The 15,222-nt window shown below is 42.3% G+C and overlaps 1 protein-coding gene across 1 annotated transcript in view; it reads left to right on the top strand.

Moving 5' to 3' along the window:
* LOC120524122 (NACHT, LRR and PYD domains-containing protein 3-like) overlaps positions 1-15,222 on the top strand; it is a 101,632-nt gene that overhangs the window by 30,415 nt on the left and 55,995 nt on the right. Inside the window, exon 7 of the mRNA XM_039745999.1 lies at positions 656-822. Coding sequence (XP_039601933.1) covers positions 656-822 — 167 coding nt within the window. The remainder of the gene's footprint in view (positions 1-655; positions 823-15,222) is intronic.

Genomic DNA, 15,222 nt, shown 5'->3' with positions numbered 1-15,222 from the left:
GCTGCTCTACTAACTGTCATTGTATGCCCCCTAATTTTTCTGGTGATGTTTGATGTAATGTGGCCTGTAGTGCCCCCTATAGTAATGGTGTGGGCTTTCATGTCACATTCTGATTGGTGTGTTTTATTATCTTTTTGTAATCCGCACTCAGGACAACAAAGTCAGCTGATAGTTTAGACCATGAGAGGCTGTAATGTCCTGGTGGTCATGTGAAGAAAGTCCCTGAACAGCGGCAAGAGATTTTAATACAAATTAAGCCTTCCAAATAAATTATTTACCATTTCCACTGTGGATTTGAATTCAAATACAAATCCTGTCCGAGTTGCAACTCTTTGCCTGAGATAAACTAGAGGCAATGGAGGAGACATGTCAGCCATAGTGGTACGAGTATGGAGAGAAGAGGTGAAAGGAGCCACAAGGCAGCTTGAGACTGAAGTGTTTTTATTGATTCAGCTGAGGGGTCCACTTCAGCAGCTTTTATCACAACATGGATGTCTTCTGTTCAGCCACGCCTAACATAAGAACAGTTGAGTCCATGAAGGAGTTGAGATTGATGTGTATTTACTTGATCACAGGCAGGTATACCAGACTGACTTTTGATCCCCTGATGTCCACAGCTCCTTCATCACACTCCTTCTTTCTTTCCTCACTGCAGCTTTGACCCTGACGTTTTCTGAAGTTATTAATGGATTCTCTCATGAAGATCTCCTCAAGATCACGGAGTACTACAAGCCCCAGCTGGCCTACGTGATGAACTTCGACATCAGCAGTGTCTTGCAGCTCCTAATCAACAAGCGCATCCTCACCAATGATGAGGCAAAGGTAGGCTATCTCTCTTTGACTGGTTTATACTGGTCTTTGGGCTCTTCCTGTTATAATATGTCATTGACATTCCTGAAGATTAGATGGGTGGCAGTAGACCTGAATTTAAATGACACCATTGGATCCTGAGAGGTAGCAAGGACTGGCAATTGAGTAGATGTGCAGGTCTATGTGGATGTCACGCCTGGGAGGTAAAGTCACACCAACAGGTGGCTTTATGAAGCAGGCAGGCTGTGACTGTAAGAACATAACACAAGTTTAGACAAAAGAAGGCCATTTGGGTCAACATGGCTCATCAAGCCCGAGTCATTTAACTGTCTGGAGGGTCCCAATGGGCTGCCATCAACCACACTGCTTAGTGTTGTCCGTGGCTCTCTGTGTGAAGTCAAACGTCCACATGTTTATATGAAATTCACCATCAATGGTTTTCAATGGCATTCTAGTTGAACAAATAATGTTAAAGTAAAAGCTGCTGTCCACCAAACTCAGTCCCTTCACCACTTTAAATACTTTCATCATGTCTCCTCCAAATCTCTTTCTGGTTCAACAAAAGAGATTCAGCCCACCAGACCTTGGGGCAGCTGAGCTACTGGCTAAACCAACAAGATACTGTGGGCAGAGTTTGAGACCACTTTAGAAAAAAAGGGCCCATTAGATATGATCTTCTTTTGAACCAACAGTAAAAGAAATTGACAAGAATCAAAATGTGTTTGAACAAAGTGTTGAATTCTGGGATGTAAAACAGACATGCAAATGTAAAGTGAACTTTAAGAACAAAAGTGATCATCTACATACAGCATAATAATTCTGTTAGACTTCAGCACAGCATTTGATTCTGTCAAGTGTGATATTCTACTGCCCAGAATGGAGATCTGCCCTCCAGTGGTTTAAGTCTCATGTGACTGATGGGCCACAGCAGGTCCAGCTCAGCGCCAGTCACACCAGGATGTCCTCACAGCTCTGTCCTCGGCCCTCTGCTGTTCTGCATCTACATGCTTCACAGTGGCCATGCTATTTGTAGCTTTGGACTGGGTTGTCATTTTTATGCTGATGCTCCTGTCTTCCCCCTAAGGTCCACTGAGCTTTGCTGGGCCTCAAACTAACCTGTGCTCTTTGGGTGACAGAGCCTTTATCTTTATACTAAGCAGACTGTGGAATGACCTCCCTAAATGAAAGAGTTCACCTGGCTGCTTTCATTCTTTTACAAAAACAACTTCAAACACATTTGTCCAGGTAGGCATTTAACTTTGAAATACATGGTGCCTGGTGATGCCCATATATTGTAAGGATTGTCTTTGAAAAAAAGAAAGATGAGCAATAGACTGTGCATCAGTATAATTACGTTGATAAAGTCCTTTCAGGCGGGATTCTACTGACTGCTGGCTTCTTGGTCATGTTGGTTCTTATGGAGTCTTTGAGTGAAAGAGGTGGGGTTATGAGCAGAAGTGGAAGTGACATCACAGTTCTTTGTGCGTTTGATCATCTGTGCTAAGGATGGTAAAAGGAAAAGAATGCGAATGACAGTGCCACCTTCCAGCTTGGCATGAAATTACTATTGTTAAGTTAACTCTGAAACTTTGACAGTGGTTAGTTAACTGGTGTCTCATATTAGCTTAGAATAACTTCAGGTTTTCAGTAGGGATACTAAAGCTAATTTATCAGTTGTCCACATTTGACTGGTATAACTTACTAACAATAGCCATTAAGCCACAGTATAAAAGAAAATGTACCTCTTTTGGCATAAAGCAGACATTATATGGCCTATGAGGGAGACAGACGAGGGGAAAGACAATCAACATTTAATAGGAGAAGGCAGTGTTGGTATGAATGAAAGAGCAGGCACAGGCCTTTCTAAAGGTGCACTGAAACATCATGATGTCTGAGAATGAAAGGGCAGCACCAGTGAAGAAGAGGAGGAGGGCTGTCTAATGAAGGTGGTGCATACTTTTAAAGAACAGCTCGGTTGGCTTAAGAAAAACAAACTCTTTAAATTATAAGGACATCTCTATACTGAAGTAAAGCTTACTTTGATTGACATTGAGTTGATCTGCATGATAAGAGGAATGAACTGGTGGCCAAGGCTTCAGGCATCACAAATGGTGGCAGCGGTGCCTCAGTCCATTGTTTGGTGGGGCGTCTTGTAGGTCGTAGGCTGAGGATGAACAAGGCAAGTGAGGAGACCACAGCAGGATTGAACCATGCAAATAGATTATTAACAACAGTGTCGTTGTACAAAAGGTGCAAATAAAGAAACCCATAATGAATAATGAAATAAATAAATGTGCCCTTAAAAACAAAAGGTTATCCAGCCATAAAAGTAATAAATAAAAGCACATTAAAAACCACAAGAGAAATGTCCAAACAGTCCTTCGCAGAGCAGCAGCCCATCCAGCAAACTCCATACAGTCTGTGGATCAGGCCTCGTCGCGTCATGGCCACTCACCCAATGAACCCAATGCCACTCATTACTTTCCTCATCCACTCCTTCCTCACGCGTCTTTGTCACCATTTTTAAGTTTTCAGTCTCCCTCAGGTGTCTCCCTGCCTTTCCTACACCACACTGAGAGTCTGGGTATTTCCACTGTTTCCGGACTCCTGGGCTGTCGGTCTTTGTTACCATTGTCCCCGGACTCTGCACTGGCCCACTGTCATCCCTGCGATGGCCCTGCTTTTTCAGAAGGCACATCCATATCATTATGTTGACCATTTCTCCAATTACTCGCTTTCACCCTGAACTTCCTGGTCTCCCTCTTCATCGATCGATTGCTCCAGTTGCTTTATCTCCTCTCACTGTCTCTCCATTTCTTTTTTTATTTAGGTGCATTCTTTTTAAACTTCAAGCAGAGCTGTACTTAATTAGTTAGTTATTAATTAGTAGTTGTGTTGCCTGCGTGTTACACGTTACACGTATGTCAGCATGACTCCTCTCAATCAGTGTGTCTACTCAGCCCCCCGAGTATATTAACACCTGAATATTAATAAAAACTGAGGGCACAAAACATGAAACATGCGGTCAAATAAATGTGAGAATTCCTGAAGTTTCTTAAGCAGATTCAAGTGAGTTGCCTCGGAATATCTGTCTACTTGTTGTTAATTCCAAACAAATTGACAACCAAGACGAGATTTTGTATTTTTTAAACAGCCACAAATAAGAGTGGGGAATGGAGAAAATATAACATAATGGAGAATCTGGCTTAGGTCAGAAATCCGTAAGAAGCACACCGAACCCTGATGTCATGGCACAATAGGCAAAATAAAAGTCAAATTTTAACAAAAACAAGAAAGGCTCTTCATAATAACTAAGATTCTTTTCATTATTCAAAATGGCACACGTCTTCTCAGTCTTGGCATTAGCTACAACAAACAGGTCCACCTGTTTAGAAAAATAAGCCCACACACCCAGTAGAAAGACTTCCTGTGCTTACTTATTGGCAGAGGCTCATCACACTGACACCAGCTATTCCTCCATGGTCCTGAGCTGTGCTGGATTGCAGTAAACCAGCTGTTGAACCAGGGAGGGTTTTGACAGATGACGAACTCAGAGATTATGGCATTCAGTGATGACAAGTTGAAAACAATCAACCCCTCATAATTTTTCCAAAATCTACCGGTCTAACACTCCCTTGAGTTCCTTAAAATGAATACATAAGTTCTTTCACCTGAGTGTTCCTTCATCCTAACAAACAGAGGGCTATGAGCCTGGACCTTAGGAATGTCCTATAAGTCCAAAGGGAGTTCACTTCTCTGATTTGTTACTGGAATGATGCTGAGTGCTTTAGATGGCTCCACTAACCAGGACAACAAATCGGACACCACATTTCTAAATCCGTTTCAACGGTGCATCTGGAAAGGAAATTGTACTCTTAAAACCCTCCCGGTTAGTTCAGAGGATGTCCTTGGCCAAGTAAATGTCAGAGCACAGTGGTCAGTGATGACATCAAACATGGTTCTCTATAAACACTCCTAATCCATTGTGGAATAATTCATCTCCAGAGCCCACTGATTATGAAGCACATCCTTGCACTGAATTAGAATGGCGCCCCTAGCCTGAGGTCAATAGCATCGGTTTGGACCTCGAAGAAGAGCTGAGGATCTGGCTGGGCGAGTGTAGGTCGATTTTATTACAAGGTTTTAAGCTTCTAGAAAGTCTTCTGACATGAATAACACCACTGCCATGAGACTCCTTTTCTGATAAACTGTTACAAAGGGGTCACAAAGTCAGGCACACAGGAAAAAAATTGTGGAACATCTCTGTCATTTCCAAAAAATGCTGTAACCTTTTACCTCAGTAGGTTCAGGATAGTTTTGATAGCCTCCATCTTCTCTCTGTTCAGAACCCCTGCATCAGACACCACAAGCCCAAGGAAAATATGTTGTTTTTGCAGGAAACAACATATTCAGACAAAGATGAGCCCATCCCAGTGTAGAGAAAACCAAGTTGAGGTCTCACGAGTGTTGGTGCAGGTTTAGAGAAAAAATGATGATATCTTCTATATACACTGTGGTCCCCGGCCGGCGAGAGGAGGGCTTGTGCCTCCTCCAGACCGCGAGGGGGCGTCCGTCCTGGTTATGTTGGAGGCCTCGGGTAAGGGGCTTGGAAGCCCAGCCCAGGGGACCTCCGGGCCACCGCCAGGCGGCGCCCCGATGCCGGTTTATCCCGTGTGGTCCTTGGCCGGGCAGGAGCCCGGCCGGGACGCCTTGGAGGACCAGAGGAGGGCGTGTGCCTCCTCCAGACCGAGAGGGGGCGTCCGGCCCTGGTTATGCAGGAGGCCTCGGGTAGGGGGCTTGGAAGCCCGGCCCCAGTGCCTTATCATCCCAGGAAGTGCCGGGGGGAAGACGACAGGGGACACCCGGACGGCTTCCGGGTGCGCAGTTGGCACTCTGCCACACAGGTGTGGCCAAGTCTAATTGCCGGGAAGCAGCTGGAGCCCATCCAGGTTCCTATAAGAGGGGCCGCCTCCCTCCAGTCATTGGTGGATGTCGGGAGGTAGTTGGCAGAGCTGGAGAGAGGACAGGAGGCGGCCAGAGGAAAGGCACAAGGACTGTGAGCCCTGGACTTTGGGGGAATCGGTGCAAGAGGCACTGGGGGTGCACGTGAGCACAAAACATTGTAAATAATTGTAAATAAACAGTGTGTTGGGTGAACTTAAGATGTCCGTCTGTGTGTGTCCGGGCCAGCTTTCACAACACATAACAGGATTTTGCAACAAATCCCCTCAAAACCTGCCCTGTTAACCTTTGAAAAGTGGCCCAAAGGGCATCACACAGAAATGGAAGAATCCCTCTGACGTCACTACTGCGTTTCTTTCTATGCTGTTCTCGTCCATCTCTAACTGCCAACATCTCAATTATAAAGTGCAGAGAGCTAAAAATCAGGCATGGATTCTCAAACATTATGTACCAAAGACACGGCGTAGACATCCAGGTGTATTTTAGTATTTAATGCCCATGCTTACACAAAACCTATAGGTGCCATTAGGCTTTGGGATTAAAACTACAGGTTACTCTCTGAGGAAGAAGATCTCAAAATGCCTTCCTTTTACACTTTAGTTACACTGAATTTTATGATTTGATTTTTCTTGAGAGAAACTCTCTGTGCCGTTTTTGTGAAGGGTTTCTAGGCCGTCTGTAACACCCACTTGGTTCATTTAGTAACATGAAAAGTGTCACTGATTCACATAAATGACAATCAGTGCTGATATACAGTACGTTACAATGAAAAACATTTGGGAACACAATTGAGTATTCAACCCTAAATTAAACTGATAAATACACCCCTGAAATACCAGGGAGGACATGAAACGTGACAGGCTAGCTTTCTTAGATTGTGAAATTTCCATCAACAATGGGGGACATTTAAAAGTTCATATGTACTGTACACCAACGCATACGGATCAGTATTTACGGTTTGACTCTTACCATCCACTAGATCACAAAATAGGTGTCTCTACAACACAGAGCAAACACCATACCCACAGACACAACGTCCAGGGAAGCAGAAGAACATCATATGAAAAAGGCCTTGAGTAAATGTGGTTATCCCAGCTGGACTTTTGTCAAAGCAGGGAAGTCACCTAAAGAATGATCTAAACAATCCAGGAGAGAGAAAGGACAACCGCTGCCTAAGTGAAAACCTTTAGTGATCCCTTAGGTGATAGGAGAATTGCTACAGCTGAGACGCATTTTTTCAAAACACCAGGGGCCTCATGTATAAACGGTGCGTACGCACAGAAATGTTGCCTAAGAACTTTTCCACGTTCAAATCGCGATGTATAAAACCTACACTTGGCGTAAAGCCACGCACTTTTCCACGGTACCTCATGCCTTGTCGTACGCAAGTTCTCCGCTCGGTTTTGCAAACTGGCAGCACCCAGCATCAAAGCAGTGCTACTGTTCTTGTGTGATTACTCATTATTTTCATGACGCGGCTTTATAAATACACAGAAACTAACCGCATATTGTTTATTAGTGTAATGCATCTGATTGTAATTAACTCGTTAACAATATAATGGTCCAGGGAACAGCCATAGTATTCCAAATGCCATAACTGCTTTAGCGTTGTTAGTCTGACATCTCCTTCTTCTTCTTCTTTCAGCTCCTCCCGTTAGGAGTTGCCACAGCGGATCATCTTTTTCCATATTTCTCTCACTGCACCACTCAGAGTATTTATATCACTGTATCTGAGTGTGAATCACAGCAGCAGCTGATCGGAAAGAGAATTATCGGTATATGGCATTAATCACACGCTGTCTCTGCCACGGCAAAACGTTTCAAAGCCTTTCCTGTACGGACCTCGCGGTTTAAAACAGTTTAATCCCAAGAAGTTTAAATGCAGCCAATCAAGTGCTCCTTGTAGAACTGTTTGTACTTATAAGTACAATCATCCCACTGTAAACTTGCACTACAGTTATAATATCGCACAACCTGAGCCACTTTATAAAGCGCGTATTTACATATGATGACGATATCATTTTTAAGGTGAAATGCAGCAAAATATGTTTGTTAAATTATACAGATAAAACTTTAACTTCATTTAAATAATCTATATTCTTCACTGGGAGTGTCTTTAAGGATAGAATAATTAAACATGTACTACGAAGATATTTCAATGTTCTTTAAACGTTTTGAAGAATCGGCGCTAAGCTTACAGATGGCTTAACGTCTATTACAGAGCTGATTGTATGGCGATCGGTTACTTGGGGAAAGAAAAGCACTGACTGCAGTGACGGCTCCGCCAATATATATTGAATATAAAACAGAAAGAGAAAATAACAACACAGCTAAAAACGCAGCGACAAATTTCGGCAAAAGTTAAATGCTTGTATCATGAGCACGAGGCGGCTAGTGTCTGCAACATACGTGGCCATCCACCGTGCATGACATTGGCGGGCGAAGGAGCCACCGATTCTTCCTCTGCCCAGTGCCACCACAAGCCTAGAGCCGCCCCTGAGTACTGCTGCAATAAATTATTTCATTGAAGTGAAACATGTTTAATAACGTGCTTTAACTCCTATCATCATGAAAATGACATCACGTATACATCTCAGTATTTTAGTTATTCAGAGAGCTGTAATATCACGAATGTAATTGATTCTGTGTCCAGTTGGAGGAAGAGAGCTGGTTTAAGAAGCAAGTAGTGATTCACACACATAGAGCACATAGAAGATCAAATACAAAACAAAGCATTTAACGTGCTACTTTAATTACGATGTGATTTTAGAAACTGGTTAATTAAACAATTTTAAGATGAATTTTATGATGTTCTACTTTAATGACAAAATAAACTACGTGATTAAAGTGGAAATGTCGAGATTGAAGTGGACATTTCGTGCTTCTTCCCCACCGTGTGGCTTTTTTCTCTGTACCCTAATAAGCTTTCATATGACACTCAGACAGTGGGCTTACAACTCGGCTTTCCACGGCGACTTTGATATGTGACTTCTTTTTTATTTCCGGCACTGTGCGATTTTGTGGATGTGAGATTTTATGTTTCTCCAACACGCTATGTCACTCGATCAACTTCCTTTTGTTGATTATACCACGGCTTATTTGAACAAATAGTATGTTTTTCCTTTGCCTCCACTTGGTATTTGCTGAAATTCTTATGTTTTCCCCCCGTGCTTTTCCCATTGTCTTTTCACAGAAGGCTGCGCTTAAGGGCGATTTATATTGATTTGCATATTCAAATAGGCGTAATTCTGGGAGGATTTGGGGCGTTACATAATGCGCGTGCACGAGCGTTAGTTTTCACGCTGATCGGGATTTATGTAGCGGAATAACGTGGAAGTTGGAGTACGCACATATTCCTGCATCTGGATTTTTCTGTGCGTAAGCACATTTCGGCTTTTGTGCTTACGCCATGTTATAGTGCGAGTTCTATGCACGGCGTTATACATGAGGCCATGTATAAATGGTGTGTATGCACAAAAATGTTGCGTAAAAATGTTTCCACGCTCAAATCACGATGTATAAAACCTAAACTTGGCATACAGCTATGCACATTTCCACGGTACCTCATACCCTGGCGTACACAAGCTCTGCGCTCAGTTTTGCAGACTGGCGGCACCCAGCGTCAAAGCAGTACTACTGTTCCTGTGTGGATTCCTTTTCTTTTTTAGATCCACATCCCTGACGTGGCTTTGTAAATACATTGAAATTAACCGCATATTTTTTTATTAGTTTAATGCATCTGACTGTAAATAACCTGTAACAATATAATAGTATACAGAATGGTCAAACTATTCTAAATTCCATAGCTGCTTTAGCGTTGTTACTCTCACTGTACCTTCTTTTTCTTCTTTCAGTTGCTCCCGTTAGGGGTTGCCACAGCGGATCATCTTTTTCCATATTACTCTCACTGCACCACTTGGAGCAGCTGATCAGAAAGAGAATTATCGGTATACAGCATCAAGCACACGCTGCCTCAGCCATGTTTCCTATTTGAATTGTTTCTCACATGGCAAACGCTTCAAACCTTTCCTGTACGGACCTCACGGTTCATCCCAAGAGCTCTAAACGCACTCAATCAGTCCATCAACTGCTCCTTGTAGAACTGTTAGTACTTATGAGTACAATCACCTCACTGTAAACTTGCACTACAGTTATAATATTACACAACCTGCTCCACTTTATAAAGTGCATATTTACATATGATGACGATATCATTTTTAAGATGAAATGCAGCAAAATATGTTTATTATATTATACATATAAAACTTTAACTTAATTTAAATAATCTATATTGTTAATAATTAAAGGACATGGTGTCGCTAGGCTAGCAAGGATCTGGTGCTTCGTTCATGGATTGTTCCTGCCTCGCACTGTATGCTTCACTGGGACTGGCGTGAAGAATAGAATAATTAAACATGTACTATGAAGATATTTCAATGTTCCTTAAAAGCTTTGAAGATTCAGCGTTGTAAGCTTACAGATGGCCACCGTGTTCCCATGTTTAATAACATGCTTTAATTCCTATCATCATGAAAATTATATCAAGTATACATCTCAGTATTTTAATTATTCAGAGAGCTGTAATATAAAGTACAGTAATCCCTCGCTATATCGCGCTTCGACTTTCGCGGCTTCACTCTATCGCGATTTTTTTCTCATACACGCACGCCACTACATGCACTTTCTGAGAATTTTTATCTAAGCCCTACGATGGCTCCTAAACGTGCTGCTTTTTCTAAGCCTTCTGAGAAGAAAACTAAGCGCCGGAGGAAGATGCTTACTATCCAGAAGATGGTGAAACTCTTGTATATGATTAAAGATGGCAATACCCTACAAAAGCCTCCTCACGCATGTGAAAAAACAGCGCCAGCAACTGCCTATCAAGATGTACTTCAGCCGCACACCCAGACACCCACTGCCTACTCCTAGTACTTCTTTAGCGGAAGAAGACAACAACGCACCTGCTGAAGATACTGCACCACCTCTGAAGACTCTCCTACTGAGGTCGTGCCTTCATAGGTTAGTGGTTGTGTGCAATTAAATGTACAGTACAATAATAATCTACTATAGAAAAGCGTTCGGGATTGTCCTTCTGTCCCATGAGTGCAAAGCGTAGTGGTATTCCGCTTATTACAGACTTACTACTTGCGGCCTGAGGTACGAAGTCGACGCGATGTGAGCAGAGTTCTGGTACTCTCATCGTTCCCTTGCTTTTGTGCGCGATGCGCTGGAAAAATAGAAAAAATTATGTCTCTGGAAATAATTAATGTTGATGGAGTACAAATGCCTCACCGCGTAGTAAATATCAGGGGAGATGGTGCTTGCTTATTCTCATCTATAGCTTATTTAGTGCATGAAACTCCATCTTTAGCGGTACAGAATCGGGCTGACATTGTACGACTTTGGACAGGCACTTGAAGGGATAAAAAAAAAAGATGTTATGAATGGACACTTTGATGTTCTCATTCTCTACACTTACATGCCTGATGTACACATGGAGCGCACAATAATTGAAGATAAAAGTCGTCACTTTAAAAGGCGAAAGCGCCTAGTAATATGATATTTGTAACGTCTAATATGTCTTATTTTCTCTTATTTTGTCTAATATATTGAGTAATACGAGTGTAATGGTGACTAAAGTGTGTTGTTTCATGTCTAGAGGGCTCTAATAATGTTAAAAAACGTATTTAGAAGGTCGTAAACAGGTTTTCTATACTCTAACTGCGAAAATATTTGATTTATAAATAAAGAATCCTACTTCGCAAAAAATTCATTTATCACGGTAGAGTCTGGAACGGATTAACCTCGATAAACGAGGGTTCACTCTATCTATCTATCTCGTATCTATCTATCTATCACGAATATAATGGATTCTGTGTCCTGTCAGAGGAAGAGAAAGCCCTTTTAAGAAGCACATAGCGATTCGCACACAGAGCACATAGAAGATCAAATACAAAACAAAGCATTTAACGTGCTACTTTAGTTACGATGGGATTTGAGAAACTAGTAAATTAAACAATTTAAACGGTTCTACTTTAATGACAAAATACACTTTGTGATTAAAGTGGAAATTTCAAGATTAAAGTTGACATTTCATGCTTTTTTCCCCACCATGTGCCTATTTTTTTTTTTTCTCTGTACCCTAATAAGCTTTCCTATGACACTCAGACCGTGGGCTACGACTCGCCTTTTCACAGTGACTTTGATATCTGAAAGTTATAATGTGAATTCTACACAAGGCGTTATGCATGAAGCTCCAGGTCTCGGTGGCTTTCAAACTCCAAAACACGCTACGGCAAAAATTGGTCCACCCCTAGGACCGGGTGCCCCAGCACAGACAGAGTAATATACTTTACGCAGTTAAGTGCCAAGAGGATTGCCGTCAATTATACATTGGGGAAACCAAACAACCACTGGCGAAGCGGATGGCACAACACAGAAGAGCTACCTCGTCAGGCCAGGACTCCATAGTCTATTTACACCTACAGGACAGTGGTCACTCTTTCAGTGATGAAGATGTGCACATCCTGGACAGGGAGGAACGCTGGTTTGAGCGAGGAATCAAGGAGGCCATTTACGTGAAAAAGGAACAACCATCTCTGTGTATGTCAGTAGTGTTTTGAAACAGTGGAACTTGAAATTACAGGGAATTCTCAGATGTGGCGGGATAAAAGCTGACACATAAACGTGGATGAATCAGTTCCACATCCACAATTATTCCCAGTCAACTACACGTCTTTATCTGAAAACAGCGTCTGATCGGGGTTTGTGGGGGCAGGGAGGTGTTGTGGGAGCGTGAACATGAGTAAGAGAATAAAACTAAAAAAAAAAGACGCTAACTTTAAAATTTACAATAAATTTACAGCTGCTGTTACAGACGCAAATAAAATGTATGTTTTTATTGTATAATATTAACAGTAAGAGCATCTCTCTACTCAAAATGGTAAACCTGAGAAGCTGCTAGCATCCATCCCAGAAGCTCTTAATTGGGAGTAGTATAGGCCAAGGAACTTCTGTCAAACTGTCAATCAAAGATGATTGATGACCTTAAGACCCGCCCCAACTCATCTGGTTGGTGGACTTAAATGATGGCCCTGCCCCTATACCTGATTGGTGGATTTAAAGGATGCTCTCCGCCCCCTATCGGTGGATTGGTGAATGACCACCTGCCCCGAACCCCTGACTCCACCTGATTGGCCAAGGTAAGTATCAAGAGCATTTTGATTTTGTTTGCCCCACCTGCATCCACCTGCTTGGCCACCTGTTGGCTGGCCCACACTTCCCAGCCCCTTCTCCAGAAGACATGCTCCTGCCGGCCAGATCTACCTTATAGCCATTCCTGCATATACTGTGTTGGGTCATATCTGTCTATCTATCTATCTATCTATCTATCTATCTATCTATCTATCTATCTATCTATCTATCATTTTAAAATATCTATCTAACCTTTGCTTTATCATTTGTAAATGCTTTGTTTATCTAAATCAATCAGCTTTCCATCTCACAGAAAATCCTCAAGCAGCAGTGAATCAGGTTTCCCACAGAAAGACAAGCTGCCCTGCTTTTAGCAGCCCCTGCTCTCTCTCTCTCTCTCTACACACTTGACACATGAGCTCGGAGCTGACAGACTCTGCGCACCCTCGAGTACAAGCTGGCCAGTGGCTGTAGCTGGAAGCTGCAACCTGTGTGAGCCCAGGCTTGCTGCAAAACGTATGCGATCTGTCATAGAGCTGGAAACTGACAGGCCCCTGCTGTGTGAGTCCCGGTGCGAGCTCGCCTGCAAACAACTGTGTGTAATCTCCCACCCCCACCCCCGCTGGCTGACCCCCTGAGCGCTCGCCTGCAAGCAGCTGTCTGCAAGCTCCAGGCTCGTGAGTGCATATTCCCTCTGTCCATGAGACGCACGGTTTGTGCTTAACTTTTCAAGGTAAACCACGAGATAACTATTTTGGATATAAGCCTTTTAAAAATCACACAGAATTACTAGATGCTATAAAGTCACTCCAAGGCGGGAAAGCAGCAGGCCCTGATGGCTACCCTGCAGAATTTTACAAGAAATTCTCCGCTCAGCTAGCTCCCCTCCTATTAGCAACATTTACAGAAGCCAGAGATAACCAATCTCTTCCACAAACCTTTCGCCAAGCACTAATCACTGTTTTTCCAAAACAAAATAAGGACTTATTACAATGTGCATCATACAGACCAATTTCACTTCTGAATAACGACGTTAAAATACTCTCTAAAATCATAGCAGAAGGATGGAGAAAGTGCTCCCTCGGTAATATCACAAGACCAAACTGGATTTATTAGGGGCCGGCACTTATCTTCAGATCTTCGACGCCTGTTTAACGTAATATACTCACCAACTAAATCAAACACCCCAGAAGTATTATTATCATTGGATGCAGAAAAAGCATTCGACATGATTGAATGGAAATACCTTTTTACTACATTGGAGAAGTTTGGGTTTGGCCCAAACATTTGTGCATGGATTAAATTACTGTATACTAACCCAGAAGCTTCAGTTTGCATCAATAACATTTGCTCAGACTACTTTAAACTAGAACGTGGCACTAGACAAGGATGCCCTTGTCACCGCTGCTGTTTGCGATTGCCATTGAACCACTGGCAATACATTGTCGAAATACTGATCAGATAAAGGGGATTAGCAGAGAAGGACTGGAACAGAAAATCTCATTATATGCAGATGACATGGTACTGTATATATCAGGACCCAGAAAATTCTGTGCCTGCAGTCTTAGCAGCACTCACAGAATTTCAAAAGATCTCTGGTCTCAGAATTAATCTGAATAAAAGTGTACTCTTTCCAGTGAATTCTCAAGCATATAATATTAGATTAGACACCCTACCTTTTATCATTGCAGAACAGTTTAAATACCTGGGTAAACATCACAAGTAAACATAAAGCTCTTTATCAACAAAATTTTCCGTCTGCATGGAAAAAATTAAACAAGACTTGCATAGATGGTCAACCCTTCATCTCACACTAGCTGGAAGAATTAACACTGTTAAGATGAATATTCTTCCTAAGCTCCTTTTTTATTTCAAAACATCCCAATATACATTAATAAATCATTCTTTAGGCAATTAGATTCAACAATAACCTCATTTATTTGGAATTCAAAACATCCACGCATCAAAAGAGCGACCCTACAAAGACAAAAGGCAGAAGGTGGCATGGCTCTACCTAACTTCCAGTTTTATTACTGGGCAGCAAATATACAGGCGATAAGAACCTGGACACAAATAGAAGAACATACACAGGCTTGGACCGCAATAGAAGTAAAATCCTGCAGTACTTCTTTGTATTCCTTGCTCTGTGCTCCAATAAACACACGCTATCGGCAATATACAAATAACCCAATTGTGCTCCACTCACTTAGAATCTGGAACCAATGTAGAAAGCATTTTAAGACGGAGAAGCTTCTA

This window comes from Polypterus senegalus, chromosome 2 (assembly GCF_016835505.1).
Source record: "Polypterus senegalus isolate Bchr_013 chromosome 2, ASM1683550v1, whole genome shotgun sequence".
NCBI classification, from domain to species: domain Eukaryota; kingdom Metazoa; phylum Chordata; class Cladistia; order Polypteriformes; family Polypteridae; genus Polypterus; species Polypterus senegalus.
This window is presented reverse-complemented; position numbering and strand designations above follow the sequence as displayed.